The sequence below is a fragment of the Cololabis saira genome, chromosome 12 (assembly GCF_033807715.1).
Source record: "Cololabis saira isolate AMF1-May2022 chromosome 12, fColSai1.1, whole genome shotgun sequence".
Taxonomy (NCBI): Eukaryota; Metazoa; Chordata; class Actinopteri; order Beloniformes; family Belonidae; genus Cololabis; species Cololabis saira.
Window position 1 is genome coordinate 8,160,456 of NC_084598.1, and position 24,900 is coordinate 8,185,355.

At 41.8% G+C, this 24,900-nt stretch overlaps 1 protein-coding gene across 5 annotated transcripts in view; it reads right to left on the reverse strand.

Moving 5' to 3' along the window:
- Positions 1–24,900, reverse strand: part of magi3a (membrane associated guanylate kinase, WW and PDZ domain containing 3a) — a 231,355-nt gene that overhangs the window by 79,386 nt on the left and 127,069 nt on the right. For all 5 annotated transcript variants that reach the window (XR_009783818.1, XM_061735359.1, XM_061735358.1 and 2 more), the window contains exons 2-3: positions 22,402–22,518; positions 8,174–8,293 (exon numbers count right to left, since the gene is read on the reverse strand). Coding sequence is in view for 4 of the 5 variants with exons in the window: in XM_061735359.1 (XP_061591343.1) it covers positions 8,174–8,293; positions 22,402–22,518 (237 nt within the window). In the remaining variant the exon portion in view is untranslated. The remainder of the gene's footprint in view (positions 1–8,173; positions 8,294–22,401; positions 22,519–24,900) is intronic.

Below are 24,900 nucleotides of genomic sequence, written 5' to 3' on the forward strand. Positions count from 1 at the left end.
ATTGTTTAGTGATATGATAGCCGTGAGATATGAGCTATAGAGCAGCCGGCCAGAGACCGTCGCTCTTTCTTGCATATTATATTAACACCATCGAGTCCCTGTTGTTCACAGGTCATTTAGATTAGTCACAGCAATGAATGGAACTGCCCAACTCAAGGCTTTTTTTATTTTGGTCGGTCACAGTATGGCAAAGGCGGGATAATATAAAAGTCCACATAATGAACTAAACAGAGAAAGAGATAGAGAAAGAGATAAGTAATGACTGGAATGCAGGGTGGTTTCCCTGGAGCCACTTCACATCAAAACATTGTTCCCACAAAAAAGAAAGTCGTAAAAACATATAAAACATAAAAATAAATACTTCATGCTGTTAGAAAATCCACAACAAACAATAGTTAGCGCAAGAAAAAAGCATTACAAGAGAAGCTGGAGGGTTGATTCTGCATTCCTCCCTCAAAAGGCGCGTTGGTCAATGTTTGAAAAGCAAATTCCTTAAGAGTTTTACGAGGTACACAGGCAGTACACAGGCTGCTGTAACTATTAACCGACCTGAAGTCAATGTCTAACCACGGGAAGATCCCATGTAAATACAGGTACATCTGCCTGCGGTTCCATGTGAACATTTCGTTGACCTGTTTTGCGGAGACTGGCGGGTCACAAGGCTGGCCATTGATAATTAACTTTCTAATGCTTTTTTTGGATATGTGCCTTCAGCAGACAAATTAAGGTATTACAGTAAACAGAGAAGGATGGAGCGGTTCCATTATTCATCCTGATGACTGGTTCGTGGTCTCGAGTCGGAGGCCGAGTCTCCCGGGGCAGCATGCCGAGTGGAGGACGCAGCTTTCACATAGCCGGGGTATTTCCAACACACTCGTGTGGAAAGACTGAGATGAACAATCTGGGGATATGCTGCCGCCAGTTCTTTTAGAATGCAAAGTCAGTTTTAGGATATGAGATATGTGTTGATTTTATTTAATGATTTACTGTTGCGAACGTCTGGCTGAGCCCTCTGTCAGGGACATCTTCAACTCCCACCTCCGGGAGAGCTTCTCTCGGATCCCGGGGGAGGCGGGGGACATCGAGTCCGAGTGGACCATGTTCTCTGCCTCCATTGTCAACGCGGCGGCTCGAAGCTGTGGACGCAAGGTCTCCGGTGCCTGTCGTGGCGGCAATCCTAGAACCCGGTGGTGGACACCGGAAGTACAGGATGCCGTCAGACTGAAGAAGGAGTCCTACCGGGCTATGTTGGCCGGTGGGACTCCTGACGCAGTAGATAGGTACCGGCAGGCCAAGCGGGCCGCGGCTCGGGCAGTCTTGGAGGCAAAAACTCGGGTCTGGGAGGAGTTCGGGGAGGCCATGGAGGAGGACTTTCGGTCGGCCTCGAGGAAATTCTGGAGGACCGTTCGGCGCCTCAGAAGGGGGAAGCAGTACTCTGCCGGCACCATTTATGGTGCTGGTGGGGAGCTGTTGACCTCGACTGGGGACATTGTCGGACGGTGGAAGGAATACTTTGAGGATCTCCTTAACCCGACTGACATGCCTTCCACTGAGGAAGCAGAGGGTTGGGGCTCGGAGGCGTGCTCATCCATCACCCAAGCCGAGGTCACCGAGGTGGTTCGTAAGCTCCTCGGTGGCCGGGCACCGGGGGTGGATGAGATTCGCCCTGAGTACCTCAAGTCTCTGGATGTCGTAGGGCGGTCTTGGCTGACACGCCTCTGCGACATTGCATGGAGGAAGGGGACAGTACCGCTGGGGTGGCAAACCGGGGTGGTGGTCCCTCTGTTTAAAAAGGGGGACCGGAGAGTGTGTTCCAACTACAGGGGGATCACACTTCTCAGCCTCCCGGGGAAAGTCTACGCCAGGGTACTGGAGAGGAGATTACGGCCGATAGTCGAACCTCGGATTCAGGAGGAACAATGCGGTTTTCGTCCCGGTCGTGGAACACTGGACCAGCTCTATACCCTCCGCAGGGTGCTCGAGGGTTCATGGGAATTTGCCCAACCAGTCTACATGTGCTTTGTGGATCTGGAGAAGGCATTTGACCGTGTCCCTCGTGCCATTCTGTGGGGGGTGCTGAGTGAGTATGGAGTCCGGGGCCCTCTACTAAGGGCTGTCCGGTCTCTGTATGATCGAAGCAGGAGTCTGGTTCGCATTGCCGGCAGTAAGTCAGACTTGTTCCCGGTGCATGTTGGACTCCGGCAGGGCTGCCCTTTGTCACCGGTCCTGTTCATAATTTTTATGGACAGGATTTCTAGGCGCAGCCAGGGGCCGGAGGGGATCCGGTTTGGGAACCTCAGGATTTCATCTCTGCTTTTTGCAGATGATGTTGTCCTGTTGGCTTCATCAGACCGGGACCTCCAGCATGTGCTGGGGCGGTTTGCGGCCGAGTGCGACGCGGCAGGGATGAGAATCAGCACCTCCAAGACCGAGGCCATGGTTCTCGACCGGAAAAGGGTGGCATGCCTTCTCCGGGTGGGTGGAGAAGTCCTGCCTCAGGTGGAGGAGTTCAAGTATCTCGGGATCTTGTTCACGAGTGAGGGAACAATGGAGCGTGAGATTGACAGGCGGATCGGTGCAGCGTCCGCAGTAATGCGGTCGATGTACTGGACCGTCGTGGTAAAGAGGGAGCTGAGTCGAAAGGCGAAGCTCTCGATTTACCGGTCAATCTATGCCCCTACCCTCACCTATGGTCATGAACTTTGGGTAGTGACCGAAAGGACAAGATCGCGGATACAAGCGGCCGAGATGAGTTTCCTCCGCAGGGTGGCTGGACGCTCCCTTAGAGATAGGGTGAGGAGTTCGGTCACCCGGGAGGAGCTCGGAGTCGAGCCGCTGCTCCTTCACGTTGAGAGGAGTCAGCTGAGGTGGCTTGGGCATCTGTACCGGATGCCTCCTGGACGCCTCCCTAGGGAGGTGTTCCAGGCATGTCCCACCGGGAGGAGACCCCGGGGAAGACCCAGGACACGCTGGAGAGACTATGTCTCTCGGCTGGCCTGGGAACGCCTCGGACTCCCCCCGGAAGAGCTGGAGGAGGTGTCTGGGGTGAGGGAAGTCTGGGCATCCCTGCTGAGGCTGCTGCCCCCGCGACCCGGTAACGGATAAAGCGGGAGAAGATGAGTGAGTGAGTGTGAGTGATTTACTGTTGCAAAGTCACAGGAAAGCCAACGTGCAGCGGTCTTGATCCCCGGGTGGGATTGAGACGATTAAATCATGACAAATCTCTGGTCAATCGTAATTCTTTCGGGGGGATTTTCCTCATGGCCTTCCCAAATTCGCTTCCTTCGATCCATCCATCCATCCATCCATTTTCCACCGCTTATCAGTTCCCGGGTCGCGGAGGCAGCAGTCTCAACAGAGATGCCCAGACTTCCTTCACCCCAGACACTTCCTCCAGCTCTTCCTAGGAGAGTCCGAGACGTTCCCAGGCCAGCCGAGAGACAGTCTCTCCAGCGTGTCCTGGGTCTTCCCTGGGGTCTCCTCCCAGAGGGACATGCCTGGAACTCCTCCCTAGGGAGGAGGGACATTCCCGGAACACCTCCCTAGGGAGGATCCATGCATCCATCCAGTCACCTCCCTAGAGAGACGTCCGGGAGGATCCGGTACAGATGCCCAAGCCACCTCAGCTGACTCCTCTCAATGTGAAGGAGCAGCGGCTCGACTCCGAGCTCCTCCCGGGTGACCGAACTCCTCACCCTATCTCTAAGGGAGCGTCCAGCCACCCTGCGGAGGAAACTTATCTCGGCCGCTTGTATCCGCGATCTTATCCTTTCAATCACTACCCAAAGTTCATGACCATAGGTGAGGGTAGGTGCGTAGATTGACCGGTAAATCGAGAGCTTCGCCTTTCGACTCAGCTCCTTCTTCACCACGACGGTCCAGTACATCGACCACATAACTGCGGACGCTGCACCGATCCGTCTGTCAATCTCACGCTCCATCGTTCTCTCACTCGTGAACAAGACCCCAAGATACTTGAACTCCTCCACCTGAGGAAGGACTTCTCCACCCACCCGGAGAAGGCATGCCAACCTTTCCCGGTGGAGAACCATGGCCTCGGTTTTGGAGGTGCTGATTGTCATCCCTGCCGTGTCGCACTCGGCCTCAAACCGCCCCAGCACATGCTGAAGGTCCCGGTCCGATGAAGCCAACAGGACAACATCATCAAAAAGGCCCCGTCAAAAAGCAGAGATGCAATCCTGTTGTTCCCAAACCGGATCCCCTCCGGCCCCTGGCTACAACTAGAAATCCTGTCCATAGAAATGATGAACAGAACCCTCCTTCAGCCCTCCCCTATTTCTGTGCCTTTGCAGCAGCTCATGCAAACTGGCGTATGGGATACAGGTAGCTCCAGTTGGAGCAAAGACTGCGGTAAAGGAGTGTGGTCACTGCTCAGCCATAGAGGGAGATGTGGAACACTGCCAGGAGAAACTCATTTAACTGCAGGAGATCTCTAATTAGGTTCTTCCACTATCAATGCAGCGGCATGCTGGGACCAAAGTGAGGAAAGACCAACATGCCTCACATCAGTGGTCCTCAGTTCTGGTCCTGGGGGGGTCACTGCCCTGCATGTTTCAGACGTTTCCCTCCTCCAAATACATCTGCTTTAAAAGGATGGATCGCCATCAGCTTGTCAGCAAGGCCTGCAGGAGTCTGTTAATGACTCAAAACATTTAAAAAAGATGCAAGGCAGTGACCCACGAGGACTGGAACTGAAGAACACTGCCTTAAGGCGCCGATACGCGGCATGCTTTTTACAGTCCTATTTGATCACTGCATCTGACATTCTGCCTAATCTTGGGTAGGAGAACAAAATACAACAAATAACAAAACAAGAAAATGAACAAACCACTCACACTGTACGACATAGGAGCGATGATTTGGAGCTTTGGCAAAAAAAAAAAAAAAACTACAGAAACCCCCCAAAAAATCACCTAGCAAAATCCTTCCACGATGGCCATTTCTTGTCTGCAATAGTCCAAAGGTGTGAAGACCAAAGCATTTATCTAAATTCAGATAAAACAGAGGTTGTCATTCTTGGTCCAGAGCATCTTAGGAAGGGATTAGATGGTGTTGCGATGGCTTCCAGTGCTACTGTGAGAAACCTTGGTGTTGTTTTCGATCAGGATTTGTCGTTTAAACCATATGTTAATCAGGTTTGTAAAATAGCATTTTTCCATCTCCGTAATATCGCAAAGATTAGGAAAATCCTCTCGCAGAGTGATGCAGAAAAACTAGTTCATGCGTATCTTCTAGACTAGATTACTGTAATGTGTTGTTAGCAGGATGTCCAAGTAATTTGCTGAATAGGCTCCAGCTGATCCAAAATGCAGCAGTGTGAGTGCTGACAGGAATCAGCAGGAGAGACCACGTCTCTCCAGTGTTAGCGTCGCTCCATTGGTTACCCGTAAAATTCAGAATCCAATTCTAAATTTTATTACTCGCGTATAAAGCCCAAAACGGCTTAGCTCTGCGATATTTGCAAGACCTGATAGTACCTTATGTTCCTATATAATCCCTGTACTGCACCAGTTAGCCATTGTGTCTGTGTCTCTCCTTTCTCTGTTATTCATTCTCTCTGTCTGTTCTCTCTTTTCCTGCTCTGCCCAGCTGGCCTCCAGCAGGAGGTCCCCCCTTATGATCCAGGTCCTGGTCCAGGTTTCTTCCCCCCTTATGATCCAGGTCCTGGTCCAGGTTTCTTCCTCCCCTTATGATCCAGGTCCTGGTCCAGGTTTCTTCCTCCCCTTATGATCCAGGTCCTGGTCCAGGTTTCTTCCTCCCCTTATGATCCAGGTCCTGGTCCAGGTTTCTTCCCTACTAAAGGGGAGTTTTTCTTGCCACTGTTTGGCTTTTTGAGCAGAAATGGCCAAGAACAAACAAAATGTCAAGATGTATCTGTGTCGAAGGGGTGAAACTGTGGAACCGCCTGGATGAGGAACTAAAAAAAAGCAGCTCAATTTACAAATGAAAAAAAAATTATGAATCTAAAATAATAGATAAATATAGAACACTAATATAAATTATCTTGATACGCTAACAGAAACTATACCTTAATTATTACCAACTATATATTTATTATGACAGGCTATTGCTTAAATATCCAACTGTCCAAATTATGCCACATTTATTTTCTTCCCTTCTTTGTTCATTTTCTTTGTTTTGTTTGTTCGTTTCGTTTTCTTCTTATTAGTATCTATTTTTTTCTCCTTTTCTGTATTCTGCCTTCGTTGAAAAGGATAGGCAAAATAAGCCATGAGGCTTCAGCCTATACGTTTTTGGTCTAAAAAAAAGAAAAAATGTGTGTATATATATATATATATATGTGTGTGTGTATACATTACAGTCATACATACATACAGTCTGTATATGCAAATATCTTAAATGTAAATGACCAAAACAAAATAAACTACTACTATTAAGATTTTTCTCCCACTAGGGGAGTTTTTACCTGCCATTGCTTCTGTTATGTTTATGTAATAATTGCTCAGGGGTTTATGATCTGGGTCTCTGGAAAGTTCCTAGAGACAACTTCCTTTGTAATAGACGCTATATAAATAAAATGGAATTGAAGTGTGTATCCGGCCGTACATGCAACTGAATGGTGGTATATTCTTGAAAAAATGCTAAATAAACCAATGCTTGTTCCTATTGTGTGGGCCTGTGTTTGAGCAGGTAGGTAGCGTGCTGTTCGCTATAGTCGCCCACAGAACCAGTTTGAATGCACCTGGGTGCTAATTGTTACTGTTTTCAAAAGGAAATCTCCGTCCAGCTCCCAGTAGTCTGTGATCGTCAGTGTTTAATTCTGTCTCCCTGCCAACTCTTTTTGAATGTGTTCTTGTCATAAAATGCTACATTTGGGTATATTTTCTAAATGCACAATTTGGTCATTTTAGTTCCCAACATTTATGCAAATGAGGCTTTTCATTATAAATATTATTAATCTGCTGCAGTAACATCTTTCCAAGTTACCATGTGATGACAACAAATATTTCTATAAGGGCAAAACATTTACAAATAAGAAAAAAAGTCTATAAATCATTACATTTCACATGGTTAGAAGTGAAGTAACCTCTGAGGAACACTCCTGCCACAATATTTTCATAGACCTCTTCTTTTATCCTCATTATCTACAATATGCATGGAAATATTTACAGTATACACTTGTTTTCAAGCTTTTTGTAAGAAATATAAAAGTACACATGCAAAGGCAGTTAGGGGTGGAATAACTTGCTGTTTGACACTATTGGATTTGATAATTTTCCTCTCTTTCGTGGTGATGATGAAGCATAACAATGGTCAATGCTGGCCACAAACAGAGTATCTTATAAGTCTACATCACCTTCTGTTTATGTGTCAGAGCTATGGTGGAAACCAGTCACTGAGTTTGTAAAATGCATCAGAACTCAACATCGGTACTGAGACTTCAAAGCTCTTAAAATAAGTGGAACAAAGCTGCACCGTTGGCTGGGACTTCCCATAATAAACAACCTCTTAAAACTTGCAATCTCCAAAAAGAGATCGAATCTGACTCAGCAGTCACACTGGAGCACTGCAAAAACTCTAAATCTTAAGAATATTTGTCTTATTTCTTGTTAAAATGTCTCATTTTTAGTCAAAAAAATCTCATTACACTTAAAACAAGACTCATCACTGGAAAAAACAACAATTTTCACCTGTTTCAAGTAGATATTCACTTAAAATAAGTAGAAAAATCTGCCAGTGGAACAAGATTTTTTTGCTTATAATGAGAAGATAAATCTTGTCCCACTGGCAGATTTTTCTACTTATTTCAAGTGAAAATTTACTTGAAACAGTTGAAATTTGTCAAATAAGTTATTTTTCTGGTAATGACTCTTGTTTTAAGTGTAATGAGATTTCTTTGACTAAAAATGAGACATTTTAACTAGAAATAAGACATATATTCCTGTTAAGATTTTGAGTTTTTGCAGTGAGACTGTCAGTATCAAAAACGCACCCTCTTCATTTATGCCAATATTACAACTCAGAAAGTAGTGATCTAAGTGCAAAATTAGGAAAAAACATTTTTCAAGGACGTAAATCATTTCCAGTTGGTAAACCATACCAAATCCAAAGTTTAACTTATATTTTTTTCCCACAACCAATGTCAACGATCTATAAATCCCCCTCTACAGCGGGTTCACTGAGAACATACCGTCGTACGTGCCGCTCTCCAGCAGCAGCCCGCTTTCTTCCAGGTCCCGGAACTCCCCCACGCTGATGAAATTGTAGTCCACTCCGGGAACTTCCCCCTCTCTGGGCTGCCGAGTGGTACCTGCCGACAATGACAAAGTATAAGACGGCAGGAATAAAGCAAACAAGTGGAATGGGCCGCTGACTGGTGGGTGTTAGTGGGGAGGTGGGAGATGGCACTGAATCCAACACGCCCAGAGGGATGTTATTCAAGCCCAAATACTGTACGGCACTCAGGGGAGGGTCTGTGTCTACATCATGAATAGTCAAGAGAGCCGGGACTGCAAAGCCATGAATTCATAATCCAAACATGAATCAAAGACAGAGAGAGAGAGAGAAATAGCCTCTACACAGCAGCACAGCTGTCAGAATACAAAAGGAAGAGTGACTGATGATAATGAACATGGTCTTAATTACACACACTGACGTAGAACGTGCACAGCAGCATTAATACAATCTCTTTAAGACTTAAGTAATTTATTGGTGTAATAAATAGGCATATTTGCTCTATCACAGCAATGTTTGTGTAACTAGACAAAGCAACACACATCAGGGTTACCATACACTGTCCCTGTTTTGAAATAAATCAATTACAATTACCATAACAAATATAAAGATTATGTAAAGCCGGGCATACACTGTGCGATTGTCGGCTCGTTTTGAGACGATTTTCCAGTCGTGCGACTATTTTTTGGATCGGGACGGATTTTGACCCAATCGGTGCTCGTGCCTCGTGCAGTGTACGTGGGGTAACGACGAGAGAGTAACGACGAGAGATTAACACCTCACGACGAGAGATTAACACTTCACGACGAGCTCCCGATCACAAATCGTGAGCTCGCAAGAAAATCAAGCGTGTTTGAAATCCTGGTCGCTCCTCGTGAAGGAATCACAGTTGAAGCAGCTATGACCTGATTTGCCTCATCCTTTCGCAGAGAGCATGCGCAATCTCTGATTTCACGTCAAAAACTATTATTTGTAGTTTAAGTGTTGCAAATTCACATTACAAATCATGTTTTAATAGCAGAAAAAAAGACAGCATTTCCACATACGGTGCGGGTCGCCGCGTAACGTACGCCGTAGCTCTGCGTTGGTGTAACGCGGAACCATAAATCAGCCTTCAGTCCGCGCTCTGCGCTGTTCGGAACACTTCTTTGATCACTCTTCTGTGTTGTGTTCATTTTGCTGGGACGTCGGGTCCCTCCGCCGAGACACAACTCTTGCGGTATGCGTTCATTGTTGTGTCTAAAAAGGATGCGCAGTGCCCACCCAATCAGAAACGGATCCCCATAACCTTTGATCGGGTGGGCAGTACGCACGTCACCCCACCCCTGCCCCAAAACCGGCCTCGAGTTCCAGTACACAGAGGTCCGAAGGGAGGATTATGATCGTATAGTGTGAGCAGACGGGTCGCATCCGAGCATCGGGTCGTACAGTGTGAGACCATAAATCGTGGGCTGTGAACTTTTGAACTCTCGATCTAGTCGTGCAGTTTGAGATGGGGCTGAATCAAACGATTTAAAATATTGCACAGTGTATGCCCAGCTTTAGATTACATACAAATGCATTGGGCGGTGTTGGCTTGTCAGCACTTTGAGGAAACATATTTTGAAAAATAAAACTTTTTTCTGTGTTTTTGTGTGGTATCTGAAATGACTACAGACCCAAAATCCTGACCAAAATCCCCCCAAAAATGTGTTCATTTGGAGCCTCTGAACACACTTTTAGCTTTGGTTAAAATTCATTTGAGTTTGGATTTAAGTTATTTATTTATTTATTTGTCCAAGTATTGTAGAAGTGGTAACAACGTGATATGTTTGTATATTGTAATAACGTGTGTAGTATAACGTGAAATGTTTATTGTTCCAACAATACATTTTTCACGTTATAACGTGATACTGATATTTTTTTCTTTTTCTGGGGTGGCAGGATTACGCTTACGTACTTAATGAGTGCTATTTGTGTCCAAATTTTTGTTTTTACGGTTGTGTTAATCTACAATACACAAAAGTGGGTGGTAGGAATGGGCGATATTTTACCGTTCACGATATATCGTCAAAAAAATTCCCCACAGAAAGAATTTGTCATCTCGCGGTAAAAACGATAAATTCCCGTTGATGACGTTTTTGTGTAACAAACATGGCGGAAGGCGGATCTGAGAGCGAGGAGCTCGTTGTTAAAAGAGGCTCCAGCTCCGTTATCTGGAACTGGTTTGGATTTAAAAAGAGAGATGAGGAGCAAACATCATTTATTATGTGCAGAGTCTGCAAAAACAGAAGGAAATGGTTGTTACATTTTGATATAAGGTTTGACTATTACAAAAAAAATTGCAATAGTATCTAATTAGTGGCATGTTCCAACCACAGGTTAATTTGCACATTTTATTTATATTAGAAGAGGTCATCACTGATAGGATTTTATTTTCAGTGAACTTTTATTTATTTGTCCTGTTTCTTTATTTATCAGGTTGTATTTTTTTCTACTTTGTGATTTTATAAGCTAAGAAAACTTGAACAACAACGGTACTTTTGCTGTTTGCACTGTTATCCCACTGTTTAAGCCATACAGTTTGAATAAATGTTGAATCTGTTTTCACATTTCAAACTTGTTTCATTTGAGTCATTACAGTTTTGCAGTACAGGTGTACTAATTTAATTGGTTTTTATTAATTCAATTTAATTGGTGTAGTTTAGTAGTATTTAGTATCTTTTAGAGCAGTGTTTTGGGGGCTCCAAAGACTGAATGTGGTGATAGATTTATAGTTAAAAAGGTGGAATTTATTTGGTATTTTTACTGTATTCTTTACTGTTTCCCTAAGATCTCTTAGCATGTCAAGAAAACAAAATCTCTGCTTTTAGCTAAATGCATCTCTATGTCTGAATTTCTACTTCTGCAAAATTAGCCCCATCCACCAGACATACAAATTAGAGCCTAATTACTTGTGTTCAACATTGGAGGATATTTTTGAAGTCTTTTTGGAGATTGCAGTTTAAGACTAGGGGTTTTGAACTGTATAAATCTTCAGCATTTGTTACACCACGTGGTCTCATTTGCGCCAGTGGTGATGGTCAATGTCTGCTGTCTGAAACAACAGAGCACTAGCATTTGGACGTGGAGCACATGTTATCCAATTATTTCTCAAATCTCTCTAATTTCCTCTCCAAACTCCAATGCCATCACAGCTCCATCGAGCACTTCCAGTTTCTGCAGGGTTGAAATAATAAAGTACTAATCTGCTGCAGCTGCAGTTCAGAAGTTTCATTTTAAAGACGTATTGATGCTTTTAATTCTAAGACTTTGAAAACACACTGTTTTGAAACTGATTCTATGTTCAATAACATGCCAACTCTGCTCAACATCATCCTAGATGTAATCTGGGCTTTCACTGTTCTCGGCTACACAGCTCTCCTATCTCCACTGAAAACAGATGGGACTTTAACTCAGAGTTAAAAAGAAATCTGCCCCAATTCTTCAGTTTTTGCCTCTGTCCCCATCCATCTTTACTGAAGAATGAGTTATCACATTTGAAACAGCTTACAATAGTCTGCTGAAAAAATAATCTTTTATTCTGTCAAGCATGGTAATCAGAAGAGACTGTTGAAATCACAAAGAGCAGATATATGAGCTTGCTTTCGGAAAGCAGAAAAGGGAAAAAAAAAAAAAATTATTTATCTTGTCTGCAGATACTGAGACAAGTTGGATCAGTTTTCCAAACCTGACAGTTTTGCTTCACATTACATTTTCATCAGTTGCTTCATTTGAAATTGTTGCAACAAGACGGAAGAGTATTTGTATCTTTGCTCTCTACACCTGAACAGCTGTGATAAAGAACTATCCAGCCCCACAACGGACAGACAAAAGCCAGAGGCAACTAAGAGCGTTGAAACAGGATATTTGACATCATAGAAGAACATTAAAACATAAGCTTTGAAGAGAAGACAATACAATAAATATTTTGCTGCTAATATTCACTGGTATTTCCCCGATTTGTTGCCAATTTGACCATTTCTTTAATGGCTCCCTGTTAACCCTGGGTCAAATGTTAGGTTTGTTTTCTCACTTCTCTAAAAAGGGCCATGCAGCATTTTAAAGAATAATAGTTCCAAACTGTCCCAACAGAGCACTTTGCTGTCAGACCACAGGCTTATGTGGCTCCTTTAGTTTCTAAAAGGAACATAGGAGGCAGAGCCTCCAGGTATCAGGTTTCTCTTAGTGCAGGGCTTCTCAATTATTTTCTTTTACACCCCCCCTAGCAAAAAGAAAACACCCCCCTCCACCCCCCGCATTGCGACTATAAATAATAGCATTTGTCTATAAAATTGTTATAAGTACACCTCTGCATAACATTGTATCCTTGTTAACATTAAAGAAAAGAAAAACGTAAGACATATAGTTCAACTTACAACAAAGAATAACTTTATTAACATTGTTTTAGTCTAAGAGAAAAGATTTTAAGTGCATCAATTTGCCTCAAATTTAAAAAGAAAAAAAATCCTTCTTTAAATTGTAAACATTTCTTACCGACTTATTGCACCATTTGATGCTGAAAAAAAAATAATAATTCAAATTCACTTCAGCATCATAAACTCAGGAGCACAATATACAGTATAAAACACTCAACCTACAACACAAAAATGAATACAACAATTTGTGCTGATTTTTTTCTTTCTTTTTTTGTCAAAATGAGGAAGTCAGGATTAATGGCCACCATGAGCAGGTTTTGCAGTCCACAGCTTTTCAAAGTGAGGTGTGAAGCAGATACTGGGACCTGTACTTGGTCTTCAGTGCAGCAACAACAGAGTAGAGGTCACTAATGCGCTTTTCCACTAGCACCTACTCAGCCCGACTCGACTCTCCTCGCCTTGCGCTTTTCCACTAGGGGTCAAGGAGATACTTTTTCTGTAACTACTCTGCCGAGGTTCTAAGCGGCGGCCATCTGACATCATCACACTACAGGCCACCGATTGGTCGGGGAGTTGGAGTCAGACGTCTGAGTCAGGATGTGACATCAGCGAAAGAGACTCTGACGGCTTCTTGTTCATTTTATTCAACAGGCAATGGCAGCACAAAAGTCTGTTTCCTGATCCAACTCTGAGGTGCAGATGTTCATAAACCTGGTGCTGAGGAGAGAATTAAAAAGGGATCTAGACGGGCGATAAGGAACGACCAGATCTACCAGGAGCTCTGTCACTTCATAACTGCTCAGGCAAGGGCGTAACCATGGTTGGGAGACACTGCTCTAGCTTCATATGATACCAGTCTCTTTACTTCAAGCTAACTTAGCTATCTCAACTAACAAACTGAGCCCTTTTTAACGAGTTCAATATTTCAAATTAATTCAAATATTAACACACTCAGTTTGACAACATCACTCCTCTTTAGCTATGTAGTTGCTTACTGTCTGAAAAAAACGTCGTATGTCCTGCTTTTTCCGCTTTTTCGGTAACGAAGGACTCATTGCTCCCTCCACGGTTTCACACAACGCTGTCTATTGTTTCCTCTGTCATTTGGCGGTCGGAGCCGGTGGTTCAAACCGAGCCGCCGTTACATGGACGCGACCAAGTGTACAATTGGGAGGGGGGTGGTCACACACTTTAGTTTTCCTTATAAACGGAAATAAATTGATCGGTAAATTATCGAAAATAACAAGAGACGGACTTTTGAGCCAGGTTTCATAAAATTAGGAAATATTTAACAAATTTGTACATAATATTATTGGGGGGGACAGATTGGTATTTTCCCAATATTGGGGGGGACACGACCCCCCCAAAGAATGCATGGTTACGCCCATGTGCTCACGGCTCCAGCTGACTTTTCAGCAGCGCAGAGACAAACAAAATTCTTTTAAAAAGCGTTGCCGCTTGAATCTTCTCTCACTCTCATTTTTTAACTAAATATTGAACACAAGCCACAGACCCAGCAGCACATCTATCATCTCCTCCAGGTTCTACATCTTTAGTGTTGTTCTCTTCATTTAGATACACAATCAAATAAGTCACAGCAGCTTCACTCCAACCTCCTACTTCTGATCTGGGTATTGAAAAGAAACGAGGGCAAGGCGAGACGAGTTGATCAGGCTGAGTAGGTACTAGTGGAAAAAGCGCCATAAGACTTAGTGGAACCAGCTCCAAGTTTGGGTTCAAGGCGCAGAGACCCTCTCTATCCTTCAGATTAAGTTTGAAACTTTAATTTTGGAATATGTTAATATGTACGGCTCAGGTGACCCCAAGCGAGCCCTCAAGTTATTCTGCTCTATCACTTGACTACAAGGGGGATGAATTAAAGTCCAGATTTGATGCATTCTTACCTATAGGCTGCTTTTTAAGAACTGGCAAATGCAGTATAAATGTAATAGTAATGAATTTGGTTAAATTGGAGTGAACTGTTTTACAAATGGATTGTCACAAGTTGGATAACATTGGAAAAGCTTTGGATTACAATTGAGTTGGACTATATTGAATTGGACTACCATTAATCTTTTTTTTTTATGTAAAGTTCCCTGAGATGAGTTTTGTTGTTAATTGGCACTATACAAGTGATGCTCCTGGTCTGTGGATGTGAGTATGATACAATACACACATGAATGTTTCTTTTAGGGGGCGTGAAAATACTCTAGAATGTTCTATAAAACATGGAAAGTGCCACTTGTTCATAACAGCACTGCAGAATAATGTTTGTCTGTTGCATTTGTTGTTGGTGGAGATGGTGTCACAGTGACCTGAGCACAAGGAAAAGTGGCAATATGCAGCTGCAGAATAGCAGGTTCATCTAAAAGGGATGGTGGACAGTTAAGCCTGAATTATGGTTCTGCGTTAAATCAACGTAGAGCCTACGTCGTAATGTACGCGGGAGTCTCTCCGTAGCCTACGCCATAGCCTGACATGCACCTCCCAAAAAATGTAACTACGCGTCGAGGCGACGCAGACCCAACGCAGACCGAGAGGGCTGTGATTGGTTCGCCTTGTAGCAACGCATTTCAGGTTCCGGTTCGTGAAGCAATAGTGAACTTTCAGCACTCTTTTCTTCGTGTGTGTGATTTATTTTTTTTTTCTTGGGTTATTTTGGTTTTTTGCACAAGAGCTGTCCTTATCTCTTTGATTCACTGTGACCAGAAAAGCCGGAAGCTAAACAAAGTATCAACTAGTGCTCTGGGAGGTATTGCACAGTGGAGAAACGGAGTGAGAAGTCCGAAGGGTTCACGACCGGCGACCAGAGCATAGGCTCTGCGGTGGTTTAACGCAGAACCTTACATCAGGCTTAACTCAGTACACTGGAAACAGACTTGAGCTTTTGACCAACTGACAGTTTGTCAAGAGTTGGAAATGAGAATGTGTTGAACATGCAGGCAGATGAGTCAGTTATTTCTGCACTTAAAATGAGTAAAACGCCTTCTTAGTAGAGATTAATCACAATTTATTTTACTTGAAGAGTACTGATGACCTTTCGAGTAATGAGGTCGTTACACAAAATATATTCAATGCCAGCAAAATGACTTTAGTGAAGCCCATACTCATGCCCTCAGGTCTGAGTCCTGTAGACTCTATTTTGTTGTATTGCTTTTTTTGTTAAAATTTTAAAACATGCTTTTTATTTATGTCTTTGTAAAGCACTTTGAATCATCTTATTTTTGAACTGTGCTATTGAAATAAACTTGCCTTGCCTTGCCTTAATGAGCATTCTAAAACAAGTCTGGAAAACTGTTGTTATATACAACTAAGAAATCTACATTCATATCGTTTCATAGTCCTGCAAGTCCTCTGATCTTACACATTTTTTCACTTCTGGAAAACACACTGTTTCTTATTATTTTGAACGGATCGTGAGAGAAGCCCTGATGTGTTGCTCATCCCGGCTTTGACCCTGTTACACCTCCATTTATTTCTTGAAGGTCACTTGGCCGGGGTTTGTGAAATTTATGGGCCGCTGTGGATGAAAGGCAATCTTTCTTCCTCCGTAGTAAACCAGAGTGATATGTTGCATCGATGCAACATTGTTCTGTCCTCTGTCTCACAGGCCTTAACACTTGAACCGAGAGCTCGTCAATCTTCTCAAAATATCGCTATTATTGAAAAACTGGGGTGTTTCCATTTATTTATAAGGTTTGCAAGGTTCCTACCCCATGTTTTAATCTTGGGATTGCACTTGAAGTTTGCAGAATTATGTAGTGACCGGATGCTCTGGGACAGTCTTGAGCTCCTCTTTTGTACAGAGAAGCCTTGTTTTAATAACATTGATAATACATTTTATTTATAAGGTGCCTTTCATAAAACTCACCGTACAACATAAACTGTTAGGACAGGATAAAATACAAAAACACATGGATGAATATTTAAAAAAAAAACAGATAACAGAGTCGTGTCAGTGGTAAGCAATCTGGAAGAGGTGGGTTTGAAGGGATTTTTTGAATTGTGCAAGAGAGTCCAGGTTGCGTATTTAAGGTGGAAGAGCATATATGTCTGTTTTTTTTTGTGTTTTTCACGTCTTAGAATGGCAGCGGTCCCCTAAGCCCCGCCCCTTTTTTATTCTTAGGACTGTTTACTGATTTTCTGCCCCCCCTTCACATAAAAAAGTATATATATATATATATATATATATATATATATATATATATATATATATACATATATACACACACACACACACACACGGTATATATATATATATATATATATATATATATTATTCTAATATAATCGAAAGATACAGAACATTAGTGTGATACAAAACTAATATATATATATATAATATATATATATATATATATATATATATATATATATATCTCCATACTATATGAATTTAACAATAATAAGAATAATTGTTGCTGTAATAATAATATTTATATACCAAAAAAAGGATTTATTTTTTCCTCTAAGCATTGATTATTTACTTTCTCTGTTAGTTGTTTTTCTGAGATCCGTCTTCTGTTTGTTTTTTACTAGATTTTTCTGTCATATTTACATTTGTCTTCCTTCTTGTTCTGCATGCGTGTTTACTTTGCTGTTTTTTGTTGTTGTAGATTGTTTGTCCTTGTTGTATTAGTATCAACTATGAAGCAGTTAAAGTAAGTAGAAGTTAAAAAGGGTAGGCAAAATAAGCTTAGGCTTCAGCCTACACCTTACTTATTTTTTTATTATATCTTTCCTATGAAAGGAAATGAAATGCAATGTATTGTATCAATTGAAACTGATCGACCAAATAAACTACTACTACTACTACTACTACATATTAATATATGTGCATACAAAAAAAGGTGCAAGAGCATTCCCGGGCCGGGGAGCAGACAGCCCTGCTCGACACGGTAGCCAGATGGGCAGGTGGAACTGTCAGGTGAAGAGAGGGAACGGGATGGGGCCCTCATGTGGATGAGATCAGACAATTGGGTAATGAATGTCCTGCAGCAGGACCTTGAAGCTGATGTGGACTGGGAGCCAGGACACCCTGCTGTTGGAGAGCAGGATTGATGTGCTTGATGGAGGGAGTTCTAGTGATCCGGGCAGCAGAGTTACGGACCAGTTGTAACTAATGGAGGGATTTATGAGGGAGGCCAAAAATAAGAGTTACAGTATGCGATACGGAGGGTGACGAAGCTGTGAACTAAGATGGCTGTGGCATGGGGAGTAAGGGATGGACGAAGGAGATTTATGTTACCGAGAGGAAAGTAGGCGAGTGATGATATTGATGTTTGATTGGGATTAGAGTGCTGTCCAGGATAACACCCAGACTCTTAGGCTATGTACACACGTAGCCGGGTATTTTTAAAACCGAATATTTCCCCCCCCTCCGTTTATAAAATAGTGTCCACATTACATCGTTTTTAAAAAAAAAACCTTCCACACATAACCGAAGATCTGCGTTTTCGACCACATTCATAAGCATACCCTACGCCGTAGGGTACGCCGTAGGGTACGGCGTACCCTACGGCGTAGGGCTGCGCGTCGCCGCGTCCCCTACGGCGTAGGCTCTGTGTCGGTGTAACGCAGTAAATGGTGGTCAAGAGCATTTATTTAATAAATAGCTTGAAGAACAGATGGTGGATCATCTGTAGTTCTGTAGTAAACAAAGGTCGCACGTTAGACGTCAGACTCAGAGCAGATTTGTTGTTGTTTTGGCGCATAATCTGACGTTCGAAAACGCAAAACTCCGGTTGTCTCTGTCTACACGCATATACATAAACGGAGTTTTCAAAAATCGTCACTTTGCCCGGAGTTTTTTTAAACATTTGTTTATTTGCGTTTGCATGTGGATGACAGGTAGGAAAATATCTTCGGTTTAGCAGATACCCGGCTACGTGTGTACGGGGTCTTAACCTGAGGGGAAGGGGAAACAGAGGAGTTGTCAAAAGAGATGGCAAAATTATCTACTTTGGATTACGTTGATTCAGAACAAATTAAAAGAGGTTTGGTCAGGTTACTGTTTAGTTTGAGGAAGCTGGATGAAAGCCAGGAACGGCTTTCGTTAAGACAGGTAGTGAGGGTGGATTTTCAAGAGATTTGGCGTTGGGTGTCATCTGCATAACTTCCAAATCTCAACAGCAATTTCACTGGCTTCAGTTCCTTTTTAAATATGTTTATTTTCACTGTCCTCCATATTTAAAAGAACTCATGATTCCATATAACTCTCCATACTCACTCAGACATATGAATTTTCCTTTTTTCTTGGAATTTTCCTAGAATTTCAAAAGAGGTTGGTCAAAGATCATTTTATTTTAAAGCTCCATCAGATTTGAATAATCTTCCTCTCTTTTTTACATTCTATTACCTCTTTTCATTGTTTTAAGTTGTCATTATATTCTCATCTTAAAAAAACTTGTCTATGTTTTAAATGTATGTATTTTTTGTCCTTTTTTATATTTATTCATTTATTTTAATTTTTTTCTCTCTGTTATGTTATATTTATCTCATTTTTTCGGTTATTCAATGAGTCTATTTTGTAACTATGTGGGTAGGGGTTGTGTGTGGGAGAGTGAGCAAGATGTCTGTGTTTTATGTCATGTATGTCTGTACTGTAATGTGATATATTGTAATGTTGTATGTTTTTTTAGGACCCCCTTGAAAATGAGATGTTACATCTCAAGGGGCAAATCCTTTAATAAATTCGAAATTCCAAATGGGAGGAAAATAAATAATGAAGAGAATAGGGCCCAGGACTGAGCCCTGGGGCACGCCATAAGTGACAGCAGAAGGCTGGGACGTGTCGGAATGGGCCTGAAAGATAAGAATTAACCCAAGCCAGGGGGGGTGTGAGTTATGCCAATGGAAATTAAGTCTATTGAGGAGGATCCTGTGTGAGATGGTGTTGAAGGCCACACAAAGGTCAAGGAGGATGAGGACGGAGGGCAGGCCGGAGTTTTGCTGCCATCGGGAGGTCATTTCAGTGCTGTGGAGAGAACGGAAACCCGACTGGAATTGTTCATGTAGATCATTTTGTAGTGTGTCGTGTAGGAAGAGGCGAGGCTTGTCTCAGTCCTCTGCGGGCTGTAATGAGCACAGACATGCTGCAGTGGTAATGGAGGCTCCTCGCAGGGTCACTGTGGCTCAGTGCAGTGTGATGAGCTGTTGGCTCAGGCTTGACTGAGCAGAGTGGACAGGGGACATGTGCTAAGCTGTTGAAGGCAGACTGCAATGTCACAGAAAAGATACAAATGCCAGAAGTTCTTCTGTCTTCCATGCTGAGTCGACGAAGCCCGCTCAAATGAAGACAACACCAGAATATTGATCTCGTTTTGCACACTCTAACAAGATGAAGAGCACTGAAGTCTGCTCCTTTAAAACTAGAAATTGCTTTCAACTGCCGGCTGCGAACAATGAGTATCTTTATTCAGCGATATCAGACAGAATACTGCTGAATATCTCCAATTACTCAGCAGTAATGTCCCAATACTTCAAATGCCTCGGATAAAACAACGCCACACTCCAGAAAAATGTCAGAAATTAATGCTTTCCAAAAGCTTACTGAGAGCTACACAAATAATAAATGTCGTCTCATTTAGTATTAAATGGTAAAAAATGGCCCTTAACTGAACCGTGCAGCCCAGGCAGCTGTTGCTGCTTTTCTTTTAAGCCCATTTGTCTCATTTTCCATTTTAAAACCAACCGAGTATAAAAAGAAAATCTCTCTGCCTTGGTTATTTATTCTTCTGTTTTTCAAAAAGGTACAACGGTAAGGCAAACATAGAAGAAAAACAAAAAGGCAAACAAAAAGCAAACAAATACATGTACAGGGAAATTAGAGGAAACCACAGGGAAATAAGGGGAAAAACGTAAATGTTCCGCTTACAGCATTCATATAGCTAGTCATAAAATGTTTTTCAATAAAGTTAAACATAAAACCAAATAAGCATATTATTCCCTCCACAGCAAAAACGTCAGATTTTACTACTGTATGATGTTTGCATTAAGATTCACATTAAAGCTTCTTTGCTAATTAGGCCTACATTAAAAAACAATTAAGACAATGTTTCCCCATTTACCAGCACTTGCTCTCAGTTAAACACTTTTGGAGCCCCTTTACACTCAGATTGACAGGGAAATGACTAAATAAACCTTTCTGCAGCACTTCCATAACTATTTTCATCTGAACTGCACTAGTAAAAAAAAAAAAAAAAAAAAAGATGATTTAGTAATAAAAAGCAAGAAATAAAATGTGACACATGAAGGCTGAGACTTGCGTCTCGTCCTGTGATTTTTGCATGTACAGGATGCATTTAACCATCTGACTCTTCTGCAGAATATTAGTTAATTCCTGTTGAAAATGCTGCAGGAGTAGATGAGCGCGTCTGTTCTGTTTCTGCAGAGTTTATGCACCACATGCTGTTGCTGCGCCACACAGGGGGCTTTGTTTTTAAGGTTTTTCACTGTGGCTGCAGACTAGTTTTCCAATTAATGTTCAGCCACTGAAGCCCTTCACATGACACAAGTGGATTGATTTTGGATTTCTTTAGAATATGTTTTTCCTGTAAGCTTTATTGACTCTTCATCCCAGGAGGAATTGTTCTTTTCCTTCGTCAAACCAAGATCACCTGGTGAATCCACCGCTTCCCAGACATTTTGCAGCCGTTGTGTCTCATGAGGATCTGAACGATCATTTCTTTTGAAAGATTAACTAATAGGTGGAGTGAAGCAAACATGGATACATGTAAACATACATGCACTGTAAATTGCAGTTTCTCTGTGGTATTAATGATGAAGTAGTTTATTTGGTCGATCAGTTTCCATTGATAAATACTTAGCATTTCATTTCCTTTTGTAGGAAAGCAATAATAAAAAAAGTAGTAAGGAATAAACTGACCGAAAGGTGTAGGCAGAAGCCTAAGCTTATTGTGCCTACTCTTTTTAACTTTGTTTACTTCATAGTACTACAAAAAAAAACAGCAAAGTAAACACACATGCAAAACAAGAAGGAAGACAAATATAAATGTGACGGAAAAAACTAGTAAAAAAAAAACAAACAGAAGACGGATCTCAGAAAAACAACTAACTCTCCTCTATGCTTAGAGGAAACAGAAACAATCTCTAGAAGAGTGAAAACAAAAGGAAACCAAAGACCAATCATTACATTTTTTGGTATATAGATATTATTATTACAACAACAAAATATATATATATATATATATATATATATATATATATACATATATATATATAGTTATGTATCACACCAATGTTCTGTATCTTTCGATTATATTGGATTTATACATCTTTTTAAATGTATTTATTGAACTACAGTTTTTTAATTCATTATTTAGGCTGTTCCATATTTTAACCCCTGCAACCGATATGCATCTTTCTTTAGTATTTATCCTAGTTTTGGTTCTATTATATATATATATAGCAGTGCCTCTCAGGTCGTACCGGCTATCTCTAGCCTGGAACAGACTCTGGATACAGGATGGAAGGAGATGGTTGCGTGCCTTAATAAGATATATTATCATGGTCATATTTCCAAGTTGCAAGATGTGTCCTGTTGTTTGTCACGCTGATTTAAATCATGGTCTAAAAATGTGATTTAATGATCCCGGTCTGGAGCCCGGAGATGTAAATTCATTAAAAAGGAGGGTTTACTGTAATAGCAGAGGAAAGGGAGCCAAGAATAGAGTCTAATTTGTGCGAGAGAAGGAAAAGTTTCATCTGGGGAGGTCAGAGGGCAAGAAACAGAGCCAATCAGAGAGGACGGGTAGGCGTTACTCACAGGGAATGGTCCTCAGGTACAGGTTGTCTCGGATCACCTGCTGGAGCTTATGATCCAGGGAGCCCTTCTGGAACTGCAGACTGAGGTAGTGCCGCAAGTCAGTGTTCAACACCTTACCTGGAGGAGAGACCACACAAATCTACATGAGTCTAACAAACACAAAAACACCCTCATTAACAAAACCCCCAGTGTGTGGCTGTTGAGCTGAGCTGCCTCTCTGCCTGAGTGCAGATCTGGGTGTGGCTCTCAGGAGGAAGAAAGCTGACTGATTCACCAGGTGGGAATGATCTGGTGATGAGTGGAGTTGGGGGTGTTCTGCCATTTTTTGCTGCTTTGCCAAAAAATGCTCCCTAATGGTTTTCTACCTTTGTAGAGCTACAATTTTACTGTTTTATTCCCTAAACCACTTCCTCCCCCCCCCCCCCCCCAAGTGGCCCTTGTCCCTTGCCAGGCCGTCATTGTAAATAAGAATGTTCTTAATGACCTGCCTGGTTAATTAAAGGCGAATGACTGAATATCAAATAAAGCGATAGAATTTTTTTTTTCTCTTTATCATATAATGTTCACAAAGTGTAATGCAACTCATGTCATGGGTAGTGTATTTTGAAGGATCAAATACTCAACATCCCATATTATCAATTTTACATCGTGCAAGAACTCATGGACGAACTTTGAAAATCCACTGTGCGCATGCGCAGAACCACAAAGTAGCATTTCTCGGCAGGTATTGAAAGTGAGAAGCAGACATTGTGTCTGACATGAATGGCTGAGACTGGTTGTGGGAACTGCAGGATTTAGGCCACATTTACACATAGCCGGGTATTTATGAAAACGGATATTTCCCCCTCCACGTTTTGAAAAATACCATAATTTACACGAATCTGCATAAATACAGTACGTTGTTAAGGTGCTATGAGCAGCCAAACCTACAGGGGGCAGTGTAACGAGAAGATAAAGTCATGCTAGGCAATCAGAATCCTGGAAAAAAACATCAACAAATGACACGTGGCCAAACAAATTGTAAACACAGGTCGCACACATGACGCTGGTGACGTTTCTGTCGCATAATGTGACGTTCTGAAGCCTAAATGTCTGTTTCTCTCTGTTTACAAGCAAACGTGAAGTTGGAGATTTTGCAAATCTCCACTTTGGCCGGAGTTTTTTTTCAGGAATGATCGTTTTTGGAGACTTTGAGCTTTGTTTTCGTGTAAACAAACGGCCAAAACGCATGAAAACACCACCGTTTTTGCTACGTGTAAATGCGGCATGGATGTGGGGACTGCAGGATTTGTGAAATCAAATTGAAGTTGAACTGTGATTTATTAGGGAATCATGTGATTGAAGTGCAAGTTAAAATGTCATAGTTATAAAATGTGGGGCATTTTTAAAAGAATTTCAAGTTAAAGTAATTTAAAAAATGTGATTTGTGTACTTACAGGAATTAAAAGCCGAGGGTAAAGTTCATTGAGTAGAGCTTTAAAATGTGGTTAGCTTGTTTGGGGGTTTAAATATGGGGGGGGATTTTTTCTACTTATTTTCAAGATTAATTTCTAGTAGTTGATTAATTATGGTTTCTTGAGTTACATTTACTTGAACTTCTGTTTGTGTTTAAGGTTTTTCACCTGCTTTTTGGCCATTGACAATTTCAAAATAAAAGAAAGAAAAGCAAATAATTGATTCCTGGTTACTGAGTGAATTCCAGTTTGTATCTCCTGAAGCAAGTTGCCTTTTCAAGTGGGGGAAGCTGCATTTTAAATCCTCACAAAAGTGAGGGTCACTTGATCATGGCTGTATCGTATCAAACATTAAAGGGAACATGTGTTAAAAATGAACCTTTTCTAGGTTTCAGATCATTTTTTGAGTGCTTGAGCACTCAGACATACAGTAGTACGACCTTGTCATTCGGTGCTGGGAGGCCCAGGTTTGAAAACGACTTTGAAATGACAGATGCAGATTAGAGTAGATATTCATGTCTACAGAATATCAGATCCTTCTGCATTTTCTCTTGCATCACTGCACCCTTCTGAGGCCACGTTTACACATAGGGGATATTTACAAAAACTGATATTTCCCCCTCTATGTTTTGAAAAATACCATCATTTACACGAACCTGTATAAATAGCTGTTAAGGTGCTATGAGCAGCCAAACCTACAGGGGGCAGTGTAACGAGAAGATAAAGTCATGCTAGCCAATCAGAATCCTGGAAAAAAACATCAACAAATGACACGAGTAACTTCCAGTTACTTCCAAGATGAACGAGAGTCTTTTGTTTGGAGTGACAGAGAAGTGGAGTTACTTTTAAGTGTGACGTTAGAATATAAAACAGGTAAAATACAAAACAATATTGACGGTGGCCAAACAAATTGTAAACACAGGTCGTACACATGATGCTGGTGACGTTTCTGTCTTATAATGTGATGTTCTGAAGCCTAAACATCCGTTTCTTTGTGTTTACAAGCAAACGTGTAGACAGGGTTTTTTGCAAATCTCCACTTTGG